Genomic DNA, 20,820 nt, shown 5'->3' on the forward strand with positions numbered 1-20,820 from the left:
TGAACAGACGACACAAAAACCTGTTAAGGTTCAACATCAACCAGGATCATTATCAGTTTACAACCCTGGCATTCGGTCTAAAGTCCGCCCCAAGGGTTTTCACAAAATGCCTTGCAGTAGCGTACCTACGAAGGGAAGGGATTCATGTGTATCCTTACCTAGACGACTGGCTAATCAAAGCAAGCCCTCGCGACAAGTGCGAGGAGCATGCAGAACGGGTGACAAGAACACTAACAAACCTGGGGTTCTCGATACACTGGGGGAAGTCATCGATGGAACCAGAACAGGTGAAGATCTTCCTGGGGGCGAAGATCAACACCATAGACGGAACGGTCATGCCCAGCGACAGAAGAACAGTAGCCCTGCTGAACGAGACGCGTCTCTACCAGAAGGGGCGAGTTCTGACAGTGAGAACAGTGAGCAAGATCATGGGGATGATGGCATCATGCATCCACCTAGTCCCCAATGTACGGCTTCACATGAGACCATTCCAAGGATGGCTGCAACAGCAATGGTCACAAGCAAGCGGGAGTTGGGAGGATCTAGTGGTTGTTACGCACGCAGTGCAGGAGGAGATAGCATGGTGGAACAGGGAGAACATAACTACAGGAAAGACCTTGATACCACCAAACCCAACTGTGACCATCACCACGGCCGCATCACAAATAGGATGGGGAGCACACATGAACAAGCTCAGGGTGAGGGGTCTGTGGACTCCGGCAGATGCGGTCAGACACATCAATTACCTGGAATTGAAGACTGTCCTGCTAGCCCTGAAGGCCTTCCAGCAGCAGCTATACAACCAGAAAGTGTTGATACAGACGGACAATACTACTACCATGTTCTATATCAACAAGCAGGGAGGGACACAATCGTTTCCCCTTTCCACTCTGGCACAGGAGATTTGGAGATGGGCCATCCCACTCAAGATAGACCTGCTGGCCATACCCCTACCAGGGAAGGACAATGTGGAGGCAGACTGGCTCAGCAGACAGACATCGGCATCCCACGAGTGGGAGCTCAATGGACAGGAAACGCAGAGGCTATTCCAAAGGTGGGGAACACCGACAATAGACCTGTTTGCAACACGCCTGAATGCAAAATGCCAAAACTTCGCATCCAGGCAACTAGAACAGCAATCCCAAGGGAATGCCCTATGGATAAGTTGGTCAAAGACATTTGCCTACGCTTTTCCACCGATACCGCTGTTACACAGGGTGCTCGACAAGTGCAGGACCAGCAACATGACACTGATCCTAGTGGCACCACAGTGGGCAAGACAGACATGGTTCTCTCAAATAGTGGAAATGGCACAAGGCACTCCTCACAAATTCACAAGAAGAAAGGACCTGCTCTCCATGCAGAACGGAGAGGTCCTGCATCCAGAGCCAGAGAGCCTCAGCCTGGCGGCATGGCCCCTGAAGACTTGGAGTTTGCGCACCTGAATCTACCTCCAAGCACTATGCGAGTGCTGCAGGAGGCAAGGAGACCTACAACATGCAAATGCTATGGGGAGAAATGGAAAAGGTTCACAATATGGTGCAGCAGAAATAAACTACAGATTAAAATGACAGAGTCAACGGTGCTTAGATACCTTACACACCTACTAAAAAGTAATCTATGCTCATCCTCCCTAAGGGTACACCTAGCGGCAATCGTAGCTTACACACGAGGGGAGAGAGGAGGAAGTCTCTTTACGTCACAGGTAGTAAAGAGGTTCCTGGATGGGGCGAAAAGAATTGCGCCACCAAAGAGGATGCCGCCGCCGGCATGGAACCTCAACGTGGTCCTAACCGAACTTATGAAGGCGCCGTTTCAGCCCATCCACAAGGCCACGCTGCAAATGCTGACAATGAAAACAGCCTTCCTGGTAGCGATAACCTCGCTGCGCAGAGTGAGCGAGCTGCAAGCACTGACACTGCAAGACCCCTACATCCAGATACACAAGGATAGGGTGGTTCTAAGAACGGACCCACACTTCATGCCTAAGGTGGTGTCGGCATTCCATATGAACCAGACAATTCAGATACCGAGTTTCTTTCAAAACCCCACAACAAGCGCAGAAAGGGCACTGCACACTCTAGACGCTAGAAGGGCAGTGATGCACTACATTGAGAGGACCAAAGAGCACAGGAAGACCAAGCAGTTCTTTGTCTCCTTTGCAACTAATTTCCTGGGTAGACCGGTGACAAAAGCCACCATTGCACGATGGATCGCACTGACAATACAATTCTGCCACAAACAGGCAGGGCAGGAGCTATCGGATGGGCCACGAGCCCACTCCACAAGGAAGAAGGGAGCAATTATTGCCTTTCTGGCAAATACGCCCATTCAAGACATATGCCTGGCTTCAACATGGGCTTCAGTGCACACGTTCACTAAGCACTATTGCGTGGACATACAGATGAACAAGGAAGCACAAGTAGGACAGAAGGTGCTTCAACATATATTCAACGGCCAACACTCATCTACCACCCAGCCGCCACAAAGATAACAAACCGCTACAAAGTCTATGCACAGCATAGTGAATCCAGAAAGATTCACGCTGAAAAACGAATAGTTTCTTACCTGTCGGTGTAGTTTTGCAGCTTGATGATCTTTCTGGATTCACTAGCGAACCCACCCACCTCCGCCAGGAAGATGAGGCTGGAGAAAGAGGTGGAAGGACAAGGAAGAACAGAATAATTGAAATACTAAAGGAAATTTGAAAAAGGAAAATTAATAGAACACCTAGGGTTAAAAAAAAACAAAACGAGGGGAAAAAAGAACCCGAAGATGGCGCCCCAAAGGTGGGACTTCCGCAGGAAGCACAACGACGTCACGAGAGGTGCACCAAATGGTGGGACGTCGACGCCCACCTGGGCTACGAAAAAGAAAAAAAAAAAAAAAAGAAAGACTACGAATCCGGACCCAACCACCAGATCGCGGAATAATGCACAGCTTAGTGAATCCAGAAAGATCTTCAAGCTGCAAAACTACACCGACAGGTAAGAAACTATTTGTTACCTATCGGGAGTAATTATTTTACATTATATACATCTGCACCTATAGAATCCTGACTGACATCAAATGGACCAATTAGTTAGTTAGTTGGACTGGTTGATGGTGATTTAGAACCAGCTAAAACACAATTAAAGTCTTCAGAATCATTTAATTAATCATCAGTACCTAATTAAAGAACACAAACTCAATTCTTATTAATCCAAATTTTGTTCATCTAATTTAGTTCGCTCTGCATTAGCATTTAAAATCTACAGTTTATTACATAATTTGTTTTATTTCAAGAAGACTTAAATCTTTAGATCATACGCATATGTTCGCATGACATTATATTTACCAAATCTCGTAAGTTGAAGACTCTCCGATCACACAGAGGATTATTCAAGTCTCTGCGACAATCTCCCGGATAAACTGTGCAGCCCACGGCAATATTCAAAACCCTTCAGATAGAATCGCACTCTCGTATCCACAGAAACCCAGGTAAACCATGGAAATCTCCGTCAGTTGAATGCAGACCCAACGCCAAAACGATCGTCCCAACGAACCAACCCCCCTCTGACAGATCACTGTTTTTTATACCCTTTTCCTTTTTAAATTTAGGTCAATGTGAAACAATTTAGGGGTAGAAAGTGTTCTGATTGGCTAATCCAATTCAATTTGTAAGTTCTTCTAATGTTCTCAGGTTCGCCTGTTTTCCCATGAGACCTGGCATGACAGCGCTCAATTGTATATCTTTTTGGTAATTCACAGGCAAAAGTTCCAAAGTAACACAATTGTTTGGCAGTCCTCCATGTTCCTATCCTTGACAAGGAACACTCTGGTTCGTTCGTGGCTGAGGTCACTTGGTGATCTCCAGAGCCATCCGATTCTGCGCAGTAGACATCGCGCTCACATGACGGTGAATGCGGCCCGAATGCCAACTTAAGTAAAAACAAACATAACAGCAATTAGAATATAGAAATGAAGATTCTAATGTTTAGACCCACACTAATCCCAATGTATATTAGTATTTCCTAGCTTATAGCAACATTTAAAGCAATAATAATCACCATTCCCCATTGCTGAAAGCACAAACCATCACAAAAGCGACATGAATTATGCAATTCTCTATTTTGCCACGTTCTAAAGTTAGTTTGCGTACCACAGTTAGTTATTTTAATTGTTTTGCCATGCAATTAGCTATTTAGTCCCAAGTGCGTCTTGTGTTTATCAGGGTGTAAAAGTTGGTTAATATTTCCACTCCAAACTAATTAGTACAAATTAATTTTTATAATGAATACGTAATTAGTCCATGTAAAATAGAGGAGGTATACAAAATTTTGTTTTACCTGCTCCATCACTACCACACTGTGTGTGTGGGCCTTTCATACCATCCGGAACGGATGTAAACAGTGACCGTGTGAAGTCAGCATAGTATCAGTGTGGTGTCACTGGTTTGGTGTGTTCTTATCTCATGAAGTGGGCTGTTATTAAACTTATTTTTCTTGTTTCTAAGGGTGGGATGTGTCATGTTATATACCTTTAACAATGGAATCTAGAATGTTGTTCTGTGTAGATATTCTAGATTCCTGTACTGAATCTTTTGAGGTGAAGAAGCCGTTGCTAGGAGTTTGAAGGGGAAGGATGCAATGTCCTTGGGCTCTAATAAAGCCTACCTGGAACTGACTACTACTGTGTTTGTTGTGGTAATTATAACACAACATTGGACACTACCCACTTGTTGGGTATCTCTTTCATCAGGAGATCTATGGAATGCAGGATGGTAAGACATTTGGGTAAGAAAACCTGCATAGATCTAATCAAGGCACACCACCCTGAATTTCCCTGGGTCTCTACAGTCCAGAGTTTGTTTAGTTCCTTGAGTGCTGGCCAGCATACAACAAATCCTGCAATGCTCCCTCAAAGACCCATATTGTGTACCTTCTGACTGTCCTCACATCTGTGCCAGCTTCAGCCACTTCACATATTTTTCAATGGACGCCACAAAGACATCCCGTTCTCTTATGTGGCTGAGTCTTTTAAGTGCTGTTCGTTTCTTCAAGTTCCATCTTTCCATTGTACTTTGCCAGGGTGGGAGTTCTGTTTGGCTTTATTGTGTCTTGAGAGATGCCATTGTTTTACTGTGATGTTTGGGGTTCTTGCAGGTGAAGTTGGCATTTGAGCCACTTCCTCATGGCGGTTTAACGTTTTCTGTGTGCTCTACTGACTTTGCTATAGACCCAACGTGATCTGTTGCCTCCTAGTAGAGCAGTAGCTGTTTGTAAATGCACCCAATACACAATGAGCTCTGGATGTTTCTAGTTGTGCCTCTATTATTATTCACAACTTGCTGAGAGTCATTTATTGCTCAGACACATAAATGCGCGTGTGAAATGTCGGGTGACATACATGCTTGTGTGAAATTACAGCTTTTGAAATCTTGAAAACGTCTTGTGGATGATTATTTGAGGGCTTATCAGTTTCCACTTTTAATGTTTAAAAAAATATTGTAGGAGAGATTGTGACCATTGTCCTGCCATTTTTAGTGAATATGAGAGCCAATTGTTACTCACATGTCTCTGTATTAACCGGGAGCAAATTAATGGAAATAAACCGCAGAGTAAATTAGTGTTTCCAAAATGACATGGTCTAAAATAAATGGAACAATAATTGTTCTGTTGTTGAAAACTCTGCAATTGACTCATTTTAATGAGGTTTCTTTTCTAGTTTGCCCCAGGCCCCTTCACCATGGGTTGGGTTGGAAAGGAGCCTATTTGTTTCATGGCTTTCATTGAATTCAGAATAATGTCTAAGCTAATAAGGCTGCTTCACTGAAGAAAGCATTGGTTCATGTCACTGCATGACTGGGTACTTTCACTGCATGACTTTGTAGGAGCATAACTGAGATACCCTACGTTAAATTAAAGATGTATGCAGTTATGTCTAGTGGTGTCCACAGTTACTGATTCAGCCTGCAGACTCTCCAAATCTCAGATTAACTTCATGATATTTGCTGGCCTGCCGCAGATGGTCTTTGCCTACAGACGGATTTTTGTATGATACAGAAGTTAAATTATTTGAGGTTCCAGGGTGAAAAGGTGGCTGTTATTATATCAAAATTGTAAATCCTACTGTCTCAAAAAAAGACCGAAAGTACACCTATTTAGGGCTTTGCTTATTGTGCAATTGGATGGACCTGCACTATATCAAGTTTAGCGTATACAGCTACGTTTTAGCATGCCAAGTTTTATGCAGATCTTTCTTTTGTGGAAAAACATAAGGGAGAGGGTGTTTGCCTTTCAATCTGCCATAGACAGTTGTACTTTACACTGCAACCTAAAACTACTGAACGGGCTTAAACCAAACTGGGCAAGGAAGTAGAACTTCACACAGAAAGTGTGCTTTTTGTGGTTTTCTATAAATGTCTTTAGTAGTTTTTTAGATATTTTGGTTCCAGAAGCGATTCAAGAGAGTATATGTCCTGTTCCAGGAGAGTAAATAAGTTGGTAGTTACACAAGCCACTAAGCGCTAACAGGCTGTTCCCTTAGGCTATCCCTTCCACTCTCTCCAACAGCCAAAATACGCAGAAAACCCACTCTGTGGGCAGGCATAAACACTCCACAGCATCATTGCATACAACATACCTTCCTTCCTTATGAAGTTCAAAAAGCAAAAAGGGACAACAAACCACTCACCTCGCACACAGCACATTACCCATATGCCAGCCTTCCAAAAACTCATACGCATTACTTTCTTAGATATATCACTCCCTCTCTAAACAAGCATTTGCAATGCAATAGGTCTCGCATTTACGCGAGTTTGAGCTATTGGCATTGTAAATTACAATGCCTTTTATTTATGTTTTGGTTTTTAAAACATAAATAAAAGGCATTGTCATTTACAATGCTAATAGATTAAACTCTCACAAATGCTGGTGTGACTGTTAGTGCGAATGTGTAGTGGGGTTATGTGGAAGTGGCAAGCTTGCAAGTCTTGGGGGACTGACGCTACCATCAGTTCTGGCTTTATCACTATCACTTTCCAAACTTATCTGTTTAAAATTGCTTCTAATTCATTATATTACACAAAAAAAAGCTAACGTCTGATAGTTACTTTATTTCCTGGCAATAGCCGTTTTGTTCTATTCGTTTAAAAAGCGTCACTTCTTCTGTTACAAAAAATGTATTCAAAGTCACATAACCACAACAAAACATGGAAATGTAACACATACTCAAACGGAAATCCTGGTAGCTATGGAAATGGTTCTTTAATGTCATCGTTTAGGAAGACTAGAAGCCATTCGGAGACACCCAGTCAGCCTTTAACATATGAAGAGCGAGCGTCTCGCAGGGTGAGCCCCAGCATCTCTCTTCTCCAAACCCTCCTTCAGCTGCAGTACAGCTAAGGAGCTGCGCGTGTGAGCCTCCGCCCGGAGCGGCGCGCACCCGTCTGGCTTTACCCAGAAAAGGAACCCAAATCAGGTGCGCGCACCGCCTGTCGTGGAGCTGTGCCAGGCCAGAGGAGACCCGCGCAGCAGCGAGGATGCCCGGGAGTGGGAGGTGAGCTTTCTCTGGCCGCGGGAAGCGCGCACCCTTGTAAGACGCCCATTGCTGTATCCAACTAGCTGGTGGTCATTACTTCTAGGATCAGTGTGTAGGAAACTGAAAGCACCGGCTAAGCCGTGCATAGGTGCGCGAAAGCCAAATGTACACGTTGTGCCTCATAGAATGCCGGAAACGCCGAGAGCAAAATAGACGGCCGTGCGGAGCAGGAGTCAGGAAGGAGGCAGGAGATGTGCACGCATACACATGACCCATACGTGTGCACATCTCCTGTCTCCCTTCGCAAGAAGAACCGACGACAATAGATCTCGCCAAGGCGTGCCGCGCATGCGCTGCGTCACTCGGCGAGACCTAAAAAGGGCACCCAACAGTAAACGTGCAACATGCCTAGTCCAGTAGTTTTCTGCATAGAGCTACTCAGTTCAACTCGTGTATTATCTTGACGTACCCAAAAAAACCTGGAAAAAAGTCTTTCCATCCCAATGCAGAACACCAAAACCCAGGTAGTATAGTGTATCAGACAGTCTATGCTGCACAATGTGTACTCCATTGTGTATCTGTCAACTCATACACCACATGGTATCTCTCAACCTACACAGCAAAAAGTGTTTCTCACCCACTAAAGCATAAAATGCATCTCAATCTAAAGATTACAGGGCTTCTTCTAACCCACACTACAGCATTGGGACTGTTTCACCCTATGTAGGACACAGCATACCTTAACCCACAAACCAAAATGTATTTCAAAGAGCTCAGTGTACCTCAATCACCACAGGGCAGGGTATCTCTCAACTTATTCAGACAATCCTCTCCTGAGGCGAAAAGCCGGGAGCCGCCCTGTCCTTGTTTTTAAAATTTTTAAAACTGTAAATTGCAAATAGGGTAAACTGTGCTCACTTGTGTGTTTGACTTTCTTAAAAACTCACTCACCACTCGCTACTCGCCACGCGATTAGCCAGCACCCCGCACAGCTGATTGCAAGCTGTCGCTGAGACACGCCCACTCGACAGGCCTCGCCCCCTTTTCTTGCTCCCTCCCCCTCCCATCCTTATAAACATGCCCACTTGTAGGACGCGCAGCGGACGAGCGCAGCGGGCGCGCCGATTGCGCGCCAAAGGCGCGCTTAAGGCAAGCTCGTCTGCGCTCGTCCGCGCCCGGCCGTGCCCAAGGGCCATGTCCCCTGCCCCCAGAGACGACAGACAGGTATATAGCCCGAGCTCCCTACATCAACTACGGCCACCTGTCTCTCCCAAGTGTGGTACCCCGTTACACCCCCTGGAGATCCCTCGACGTTGTAGGTACTGCAAATCAGACCTACTCACTACCATCCCTAAATCCAGAGCCGAGGTAAAGAACTACTCCATGCTCCTTCTTAACTGTAAGTCTCTTGTAAGACATTGCCTAGAAATCTCCTTACTACTGGAGGAATATTCCCCAGATGCACTCTTTCTGACCGAGACATGGCTGAACTTAGACTCTCAGCCAGACCTGGCACAAGCCATCATCCCGGGATATCAGATAGTGCGGGCTGACTGACCTCTCGGCAGAGGTGGCGGTCTTGCGATTATCTACAAAGAAAGTTATACCTGCCGCCATTTAGCGGAAGACCTTGAGGATTGTGAAAACCTCTCCTTCTCCATCGAGTTCTCTCCCAATGCCTGCTTCTCCGGTATTCTTATATATCGCACTCCCGGCCCTATAGGACAATTCAACACCTCCCTACTTTCGGTGACCTCCCAGTCGGTTGTCTCTCCCTCCAACTTCACCCTACTTGGAGATTTTAACATCCATTTTGACAATCTGCTGGACTCCTCAGCACAAGAGATACAGTCAAGCCTGGCCGCAATTCAACTTGAACAATTGGTCTCCTCTGCTACTCATGAAAAGGGGCATCTGTTAGATCCGATCTTCAGTAACTCCGACCAACTCAAAGTGGGCAATATCACCAGACTTCCTTGGACAGACCACTTCCTGATAGCTTTTAACTGGACCACGAGCAAATCACTCCCTTCCTTATTTAATACAAGGAAAACCCGTAATTGGTCTAAACTTTCCATTGACAGTTGGACGCAAGTTCTTTGCACCACTAGACCCTCTCTTTCCCACGATCCTACCTCTAACAATATAAAATACAATGAATGGATAACCACCTCTCTTGACTCGGTCCTCCCAGAATACTTACCAAACTCCAGGAGACATAGTAAAACTGCTCCTTGGTACACAGAAGATCTTAGAAACCACAAACGTCGCTGTAAAAGACAGGAGAGAAAGTGGCGCACGTTTTATAATCCCGAAGAAAAAGCGATCTATAGGGAAATGATCAGGAACTATAAGCTGGCCATAAAAGCCACGCAAGCTGCCTATTACAACCTTAAAATAACTATGGCGAAATCTAAATCCAAAGAAATCTACCGTATAGTTAATACCTTGATCAAGTCTCCGCCACCTGTTACAGATAATATCAACTCACCGTCCAAGTGCAACGATTTGGTGGAATTCTTCTTTCAAAAAGTTAATAAAATTTATCTTTCCTTTCCCAACCCGCCCACTGATCCGCCTGTCCAAGGCACGCACTCAGCCTCAAATCCGACCAAGCGGCTGGAGTATTTTCCCCTGATAGCATTGGAAACCTTAGAGAAACTGGCACAACAAATAAAAACCGGATCTCCATGCGACCCTGGTCCTCCAGGCTCATTGTGCCTGGCAAGCAATACTATCTTCCCCACTCTCGTGGATCTACTGAACTCCTCCATAATAAGTAGGACAGTTCCCACGACTTGGAAACACGCTATGGTACGGGCTCTACTGAAAAAACCTTCCCTTGACCCGGCCAACCCCAGTAACTATCGCCCGATCTCACTACTCCCATGGGCGTCAAAAATTCTGGAGAAACATGTCAATACCATCTTGACATCGTTTCTGGAGGAAAACCATCTCCTTGACTCCTCCCAAACGGGTTTTCGAGCCAAACATGGGACAGAGACCGCCCTACTGGCAGTAACTGAGGAGGCAAGACGGATCCTGGATCGAGGAGGGTCAGTGGCAGTGATCCTCCTCGATCTAAGTGCCGCATTTGACACGGTACATCACAAAATCCTGTTAACCCGCCTTGCCGACTTAGGAGTGACCGGATACGCCCTGGCATGGTTCGAATCTTTTTTATCAGGCAGAACCTTTCAGGTTTTCAACGGCACATCCCGCTCTTCCACTCGCCCTCTGGGATGTGGAGTCCCGCAGGGCTCCTCTCTAAGCCCTACGCTCTTTAATGCATATATGAGGCCACTGGCTGGGATTGTTCGTCCGCATGGCGTTAATATCGTCTCCTATGCGGACGACACCCAGCTGGTGGTCTCCCTTACACAGAAGAGCGACCTCCAGTCACCACCAGACCTAGCGGCCTGCCTGGAAGACGTAAAGAGCTGGATGATGAGCTCATGCCTAAAGCTCAATGACGATAAAACTGAGCTCATGCTCCTGGGCCCGGCCTCCCCTGCCACTATAGAGTCGATCTGGCCACCAAGCATGGGAATGGCACCACCCCCCAGAGATAACATCAAAAGCCTAGGCGTATGGCTTGATAAATCTCTGAGCCTTAATACTCAGGCCACCAAGATATCAGCCACTTGTTTTGGCCTCCTTAGAGTGATCAAAAAAGTCCTTCCCCTCCTCCCCTTCGAGGCCAAACAAATAATCATACAGGGCCTCATCCAATCTCGTCTGGATTTTAACAACGCCCTCTACTTGGGAGCACCAGACTACACTTTACAAAAACTTCAACGCGCCCAGAATTGTGCCGCCAGGGCGCTGCTGGGAATTCCTCGGAGGACCTCAATAAAAATCGGCCTAAAGACCCTACACTGGTTACCTATCAGGGACCGAATAAAGTTCAAAGCACTCTGTATTGCCCACCAGACATTCTGGGAAACGGGCCCAGACATCAACTGCTCCCTGATCTCTCCATACAGGCCTAACAAGACCCTTCGCTCCTCAACGGCATTTCTAGCCAAACTTCCCAGAATCTATAGAGCTAGAGCAGGAGGACGCTCCTTTTCGTACAATGTCTCCAAACTCTGGAACACCCTCCCTTTGCAGCTGAGAAACAACCCTTACCTGACCAGCTTCCGTAAACAGCTAAAAACTCATCTGTTTAACGTTTAACAAATAACCTCACGAGGGTTTTCTCTGTCTCTAGCGCCTGGACGCCTCAGGGCAACTGCAGCGCTTTACAAATCACATTTTCATTTCATTTCATTTCATTTCACTTAGTCTAGTTTAGTAAGCAGGACAAAGGGACAGGTAAAATGAATAATTCCTATGATTTGAGTGACGCAGCGAGTATCATGGCTATCTACAGTAGTAGCTAGTTCTGTGCCTGATGGTAAGCTCAGCAGTTTGAGTTACCCGGTACAATACTAAAGTAATCAATTAAGATTATTTTTCTTTCTTCAAGAATACTGAGTTTTCCCAACAGAATTTGAAAACATCCGGGGTAGAATCACATGCAAGTCTTTTGCTCTAGATGGCTTTTCTGATGACAGTTTTAACCAGTTAGGTGAACTGCTCTTACTGACTCTTTGTGAGGTTTATATTAAGATATTTTGATTTTATTTCTACTAATCTTATTTACTAAATTCCTGAACTTGTAAGGGACTATCCCAATTTTGCAAATTTATTACCTATCTTGCTTCTCGCAATGGATGCAAAAATGTTAGCAAAAATATAGATACTAAACCGTGATACAGTATTTGAATTCCCTGATCATTGATCCCTCCATGGTTGGACTTCTCTAAGTGAGTTTTTCATTTTCTATTACTAATCATAGGAAATGTATTTATTTGTTCCCAGGATGTAGGGCCTGCCTTAAAATATCTACCGGTGTGTATGCATGTGTCCAGTTGTGTCGCTCAAACGGAGCTGTGCAGCATCGGAGCATATGAATATTGATACTGAAAAAGCTTTTATTTAGGTAAACTAGGATTACTTTTAATTCACACCATGCAAGATTCCCTTTTGGAAACATTTTAAAACAATCTTTGGTGCAGTAAACGTTGATGATAACGCATCTGTTCCTCTCTACCAGGCCTGATGTTTAATGCTGGTGGCATGGACAGTTTTCCTTCTAACTTAGAGAGCACTCGACAGATCCACCTTCCAAACACCCATTCACTTTCATGACTCACTGTTACGTGTTGTAATCCAGCTTCATTGGCAAGTTATTTTGATGCCGCTGTATCAGCAGGGGAATCTTATCATCAACCATTTTGAAGATGAACCCAGGCTTCTTTCCTTCAAGCCCACTAACTTGGTCCCATACTATCCTATATATATATATTCACTTAAAAAACCATAGGTTTCACACATGTTATAGTTAGGTGGACATTTCACTCGTAAAAAACCAATGAAATTCCCCCATTATAGTTAGTTCAGATAACTATCACTCGCGCGCCCGCAATCCACTGCTCATGACGTCATATATTACATCACTCATGACATGGTCAGTGGCATTACTGATGACATCATCCTTTTGATAGAGTGGCGGTCGCGCGAGTTATAGTTATCTGAACTAACTATAACGGGGGAATTTCATTGTTTTTTTACGAGTGAAATGTCCACCTAACTATAACATGTGTGAAACCTATGGTTTTTTAAGTGAATTTGCAAGGTTTTTTAAATGCTAATTCCTAACTATAACGTGTGTGAAACCTATGGTTTTTTCAGTGAATTTGTACGTTTTTTTAAATGCTAAGTTATGTATTTATTATTATATATTTTATATATTTATTTTACAATAAACTACGTACATTTTGTAAAAAAAATTTATGGTTTTTCACCGTGCGCGCACGGTGCGTGCAGCCCGCGATTTAAAAAAAAAAAAAAAAAAAAAAAAAAAAAATGTTTTTTTCTGCCTTCGGGGTCCTTCAGGGACCCCCTGACAAAGGCTAGGGGGTCAGGAACTGTCTACCCTGCCCCCTTTTCACGTTCGCCACCTTCCTTTTTCACTCTCGCACTCAAAACAAACAAAATGGCGGCCGACACTTCCTGATTTCGACCGAATCGAACGTTGACTGACATGTTACCACCAATCAGAATTACGCTGGCGCGCGTTAGGGTGCGCGCCTGGTGCGCGGCTATAGATATTTATGTACTTTAACTGCAATTTTCTCAGGAACTACTGAACAGATTGACTCCATATATGCAAAAGGCACATCCCTGATCTGAGGACTACCTCTTTGCCAAATTTCAAGTAATTCTGTTCAGCCGTTCGGGCTGTACCTTCGACTAAAGGTCCTATGGGAAAATGCATGGGGAAAACGCGTTTTGGGACCCCCCTTTTTTCTCGGCCCCCGCTTGACGAATCCCCCCGAGACTTTCAGGGTAGGAGCTGAGCGGAGCGCCCCATTAGTTTTGAAAATTTTGGAAGGATTCGTCAACCGGCGCCAAAGTTATTCAAAATAGAATTTTGAGATTTTCTATGGAAACACGGTCCTAACTATAACTATCTACTGGCGACCGCCAGTAGATAATATTTTTTTTCGGTCTCGCCTAGCAATGCAGCGCGAAGCGCTGTCGCTAGCGAGATCTATTGTTGTCGACTTTAGTTAGGAAGGGGGACAGGACATGTGCACGTGTATGGCATGACAGGAGATGTGCACGCCTAAGGCTAGCGGCGTTCTCACAACTCATGCTCGCACCATACGCGTGCACATCTCACAGTGCCCGGACAGGCCATGTGCACGCTCACGGCGTGTCCTTCAGCGTGCGCCTTACAGACATGTCTCACCGGGGCTCAGCAGGTAGACACAATTGCCCCCATGATGGAGCGGCCCGCTGTCTGGCGGGTCCGCTAAGAGAATGGGCGCCGGCAATGCACCCAGCCAAGCCCTCACTCACCGGCTGGTTCAGGACTCAGGCGTCTCTTCTCGGTCTGCAGGTTCCCTGGCCGTCTCCTCGGCACGCCGCGGGGCTCTCCTCGCCACTCGGGAGCCCCGTCTTGCCTCTTGTGCCATGCAGTCTGCCTCACTCTTCGCCCGGTCCCTCTGATGGGGCCGGGACTTCAGCATGGAGCCTGCAGGGTTCCCTACATCCTCTCCGGCGGTTCCTTCCAGTTTCTTTGGCAGGCCCCGCCCATGTCCCAACGAAGGCTGCCTGACTTCCGGTTTCACCGCCATCTGAACCGGAGGCAGGGAGTGTGCCCCGCTATGTCGTCTCCGTTGTTCAGCTTGCCTAAAGCTGATAACGTTACAGGGGCTCTGAAGGATTCTAGTGTTGTCCGGGAGGGAGGGAGGGAGGGGGGGATGTTAGAGCATTCATTGGAGAGTAAGGACAGAGACCATTTACCAATCAACCTGACGGAATACACTGAAACTGACGAAAAATGTCATTTGCAGCTATGTCTATTTCCATCAACGAGGTTATGAGGTTCAGCTTCAGCCAGGTCTTTTATTTTAGCCAATAACAACTTGGCATGCTGGGAAATGTAGTCGATTTAATTCGATCCAAGAGTATTGGTGCTTTAGGATTACCGTTCAGCGCAATTTTGAAAACAATCCGTTGAACCACCCTTTAGAGGCAACAGGACACTAATGGCAATGGGGGGTTACAGAGTAGCCCTATATGGTAAAACAAGCATTTGTAATGCAATTGGTCTCACATTTGCGAAAGTTTGAGCTATTATTGTAAATGACAATGCCTTTTATTTATGTTTTAAAAACCTGCAAGCGGTGCCTATGACTTGTAGGTTTTCAAAACACATAAATAAAACACATTGTCAGTTACAATGCCAATAGATCAAACTCTCGCAAATACGAGGCCTATTGCATTGCAAATGCTTGTTTTTATTGCTGTCAGGCTTAATATCATGTAATTTCCTCTTTTTGTAAATGTGTTCATTTTGTTTCCAGAATGTACACATTTCCAGAATGTGCCAATCAAAATGTTCTTTCGGCATTTAAAAAAAAATGATTGGCGGTAATGGTAAAACATATACCAAAGCCAATACTGTGCCATGATTTTCTATTTACGGTTCAAGAAAACATCCATGCAGGAATATAAAATGTTATTTCGGCATTTAAAAAGAAATGATTGGCGGTAATGGTAAAACATATACCAAAGCCAATACTGTGCCATGATTTTCTATTTACGGATCAAGAAAACATCCATGCAGGAATATAAAACTGTGGTGACAAAAACACTATTTTCTACAGACTGCTTTATAAAACTACATTGATTTTTCTTGCATTACAGTGTTGAATACAACCTTTTGAGAATGATAACATAATTTTGCATATCCCTGTTCAATCCATTTGTCATGGAGGCAGCTGGCAAGTTTATGAATTTTGTCTTTCTTATGTTTCCATCTCATCTATCTTTTCTCTTGTTCATTCTCTAGTGAACCGATGCTTGTGTCTGTAACTTGATGTAAATTTATAAATACATTGCATTCTGCTCCCGCTTTAATAGTAGTCTTTCATTAAACTGCTTGCTGTTTTAAATAAGTGTTGCTTCATAAAGTCTCATTTTTTCTTTTATCACAGAAAAATATCTTGAAGCTGTGTATGTGAATACCTCAGGAATACAAAATGCAGAAAGGTAAGAAAAACGTGTTTAGTGTATCTACTTCATTTGCTTTCAAATCCCAATTTCAATGCTAAATATACAAAAGAAACTATGCGTAAATGATCACTTGGATTTAATCTTCGAAGTGGCCAATGTTCTCTTGGATTTTGGAGAACTGAATATTCCAATATTTTTTTTTTTTGGACAGGGCTGAGAAAACAGTCTAATGTTGCTTGCAGAAGCTGGTACTGTAATCCTGTCTTTATGGGAATATTCTTTTTAGTGTTGAGTACTGGGTTTAATACAGCCAGAGTGGAAACATTCTCTTTCGTCTTTGACTTGGTTGCCTGTCAAACCTACTTTGACAAGGATTACATTGATCTGTTGACAATCTGTCCTGCAGGGCAACCTACCTGCTGGGTTTTAACTTTTGTGGACATTATGCATCTCAAGTAAAGGGCCTCTTCAAAACTGTGTTGAACTAAAACATCTGCCTTCTCAGGTTTGATCTGGCACCCAAGAGATATTGAGGTGATGCTGAGAATGGTGTATGCAAGATGATTCCCTTTATGGTTTGTTGCTTGACACGATGAAATCAGTTGACATTTCATGATAGATTCCTTTTGGCACTTGAGTAATTGGAATGAAACATGATCTGTAAGACCACTTCAGTGCAGCGTATGTGAAAATACGTAATATTGACTGAAATGTTAGCGGTTGTCTATGTAGCCCCCAGAATGTTAGTGACTACATTACTAGCTTTGATCCTTTAGCCTTAGCCACTGTAAAAATATATATATTTTTTAATATATACAAATCCCTAAATTATTACTGACTTCTAACTAAAACGTGTGACTCCATAAGGAGCTGCTATTTGAACCGGGTGTGTTCTCGACATCACACAGTGTCATGTCTTTTATGATAGCCACATCATGTATACCCCGTTTTACATATATTAACCCCTCCACAAGATTATAACGATTCTAAGATTCTAAACCGGTGAACCTTTTACCTAATAGCTTGCTTCTGTCTCTTCGACACCAGGCTCTTGGTGTTCTATCAGAATCCCTGTACCTGACGTACATAAACATGTCTCCAGGCACGGCAGATTTATTCTGTATAAGGGTCACCACTTTTTTCATCCTTAGCCAGCTGTGCAGGATCGCACTTGTTTAGGAAAGCATTGGTGATTGTTTTCAAAGCATCCATGATTGTTTTAAAAACATATTGATTTCTAGAAAAAAACCCTGGAGTGACCACTTCAGTATGAAAGACCCTCAACCCCCTCCCCCCCCCTACAAATTAGAGGAGAATTCCTTCCAGGCTGAGACGGGGGTCATGCATGCTGAATCTTCGACACACAGCGGTCTGACATGCCTTGCGGGTTGGCATCCCCAATGCAGAGACTGGGTCCTTCGTTCCCAACCATCAGGTGAGGGGCTGGTTCACCCTATGGGTTTCTTGGCAAGATATACATATCTAAACACATATACACCTACACATGCAGGTTAAGCTAGGTATATTTTAGCAAATTACTTGGGGCACGCATTTTAGGAATATGCAAGTGCTACTGTTTGTGTCTGAACTGCTTCTGTTCCCCTTATTAACACTATAGTAGAAATGTATCTACTATTTACAATTTTGGTACTTGCATTCTCTTACGTATGCTTCTGTCTCCTAATTGTCACAGCACATGTTTTACACAAGGCTGTCGCTGGACCAATAAATTGAGAGAAAGCAAGCACGAGTGTCCTGAGCGAAAAGTGCTGTACTGTTTTCCTCGATCCCTGAGGAATCAGGGTTGTCATGTTCACTGTTTGCCAAAGACTACCTAAGCCACTGTAAGATACAGAGGGGTAGTAGTGGCACTGTAGAGCTAGCTGGTCTAATGGCTGATATATCCTGTGGGGGTGTCCGGAAGCGGTTGGGACACCAAGCCCTCAGTTTAGGTCATCCAAAACACGCAGGTCCTGGGGGACTCCTAGGAACTACACAACAAGTGATTCTTTAATAGAAGTATCAATATTTTTCACTGAAATCCATTTGCAGAACAATGAAAATTTGATTCCTCCCTTGTTGGGGTGGCAAACCATTCACAAAAGGGAATGAGTCCCATGTGACCGCTTCCATTTTGTGGGGAAGAAAAAAATTAGGGAGTGGTAGGCTGTGGTCCAAGGGTCCACTGCCAACTGTCAAACCAAACTTTAGAAAAAAAAGTGCACTTTTATTTTTTATTTTTTTACATGCAGCTCGTTTTCCTTTATTGGAAATTGGCTGCATTAAAAAAAAGTTATTAAAATGCAATCACAGACATAGTGGGCTGCTGAATCTAGCAGACCCCACCTCAGTGATGGCTGCCAATTGGAGAAGTCACAATTTGAAATCTACCTCATTAATATTCATGAGGTAGGTCAGATTGTGACCATTCCGAATAGGAATTTTGGAACCCGACCTATTAGTACAAAGGGGGTACGCAATAATCCACGCTTGTTGGTAAAATACAGGTCGCGGTATTTGTACATCAGGCTATTTGATGTCATTTTTCGATATGCATAACTACAACATGTCCTCTTAATGTGAGGATTACAACAGTTGTTATTATAATGTGCTGCAGCGTAATACAAACAGACAAATGCCTAGAAGAATACTAAAGTTTTACAGATTATGAGAAAGATACAAACAACATTTCAGTAGAAGACAGCGAGAAAGGGAATGGGACTTCCAAAGGAGTGTGGGCAGGGGTGTGTGCAGAGGTTACCCAGCTCTCTATAACGGTCATGATTGTCAACTTAAGGAGCTTATTATAACAACCTCTGGCAACAGCACCATCGGTCTGCTTGTACTGCGGTTGTGAGCGCCAGCAGCCCATCCACTATTCACCAAGACGCTGGGTGCACCTCAAGCTGGTCTTTCATTCATCTGAGCCTATACCTATCTCAAATACACGTCCCAGTATATAGATCGTGAGCACCTCGCATTAACAACGCCGGTTTTAAATGAGTCCACCTCAGGACACATCCCCTTCTTTAGGTTTGTAAGCCAAACCTCCTTCAGTGCTGCAGAGGGGGACTTCCAAGACATGGTAATGCGCCATTTCGCGAGTACTAAGGAAAGAACTATAAATCTTTTGTGTGTGTGTCACCAACCCCAGCTAACAGTGTGTAGCCTCTTTAAATATCTGTCTGCCCGCTAGTTCCAAGATATGTGTCACCATCTCATCCCAAGAACCACTAATGGTTGGGCATAGCCACACCATGTGGTAAAATGGGCATCCTCCTCTGTGTCTCTTGAGCAAATGTGAGATGCACCGAGGAACATACTACCAACCTGCTTGGGAGTCAAGTACGGCAGCAATAGTTGAATTGCACTTACCCCAGTATTGGAACTTTCATAGATTCTCATGCTTTGTATCATTCCCCGTCGTCGGAATGGGAGCCTCGGTAAACAAAACAAAAAATAAAAAAAATGAAATAAATATATATATATATATATATATATCTCATAACCATAGAAACAAAACAGAAAAATAGGCCTAGGCCTCATCTCATTTTGTAGTATATCACCCTCTTTGTGTAAAAGAGACCAAACTTTTGCCAGGACCAATCCGCACAGCCTCACCCCTTGGAACCTTCCTAAGAGAGCTCAGAGCCTCAGATTTTTCTACCGCACGTTGTGCTAGGGAGTCTCCACTGAGCTCTGCTCAGTTTCTCAGAACTTTACTATTAGACATCTTTATTTGCCATCTTTTGTGACATTATGTCAGAAAAGGAGAAGAAAGCCTTATTCAGACCTTGTGCTTCTTGTGGGAAGAAGAGACTTTTTGTGGAAGACAAACATGAAAACTGTATTTACTGCCTATACCCGGAACACAAGGCTACAGACTGCAAAATTTGTCGGACCTTCTCTACCAAAACCTTGAGAGACAGAGAGGGTCGGTTGCTGACGTGGCTGCAGAAGCTGAAGACCAGGACGGAGGTTCTCTCTTCGGATGAGGAGGATTCAATTTCTGGCACCTCCTCCAGGAGATCTAGGAAGAGGGGTAGGTCATCTCCCTCCACCTCTGCGGAACCCCCTCTCAAAGCCCCTCACGGGATCTCTGAAAGGTCTGAGGAGGCTGGTCCCATGAAATCTCCTCACGGAAGTGTAAAGAAGAGGCAGGGACGGGCTGCTGGTGTGGACGTAGCCCTTAGGGTCAAGAAGGAGGTTGCAACATCTTCTCCTCCGTCCCAAAAGGAGAAACCTGTGAAGAAACATGCTGCAGGAACTCCTCAGACAGTTCCAGTGAAGAAACACCGTCCGTCGACGCTGGCTAAAGCAGGTACGTCGACGACGATCTCCATAGTTAAGACTGTTTCCATGGGGTCATCGACGGGACCGTCGACGATATCTACTTCGTCTACGACGGCTTCTTTCTCGTCTTCGACAGCGGTGTCGACGACGAAGACCACATCGACGACGACGAGTTCGTCGATGTTGATGACGACGAGTTCGTCGATGAGACCGTCGACGGTTGTCCCGTCGACGATGAAACATGCTCCGTCGACGAAGAAGAAGACTCCGTCGACGACGATTCCTGTATCGTCGACGACAATTCTCGCCCCGTCGACGACGGCTACCCTTCAGTCGACGATGTCATCGTCGAGTTCGTCGACGCATGGAATCCCTTTGACAACGACTCCGTCGACGGGACCGTCGACGACGAAGAATTCGGGATATGCCATC

The 20,820-nt window shown here is 44.6% G+C and overlaps 1 protein-coding gene across 1 annotated transcript in view; it reads left to right on the top strand.

The window, feature by feature from the left end:
* Positions 1-20,820, top strand: part of ZBTB34 (zinc finger and BTB domain containing 34) — a 147,703-nt gene that overhangs the window by 65,929 nt on the left and 60,954 nt on the right. The window contains exon 2 of the mRNA XM_085613818.1: positions 16,077-16,131. Within this exon, the coding sequence (XP_085469944.1) occupies positions 16,122-16,131 (10 nt within the window). The 5' untranslated portion in view covers positions 16,077-16,121. The remainder of the gene's footprint in view (positions 1-16,076; positions 16,132-20,820) is intronic.

This window comes from Triturus cristatus, chromosome 1_2 (genome assembly GCF_964204655.1).
Source record: "Triturus cristatus chromosome 1_2, aTriCri1.1, whole genome shotgun sequence".
Taxonomy (NCBI): Eukaryota; Metazoa; Chordata; class Amphibia; order Caudata; family Salamandridae; genus Triturus; species Triturus cristatus.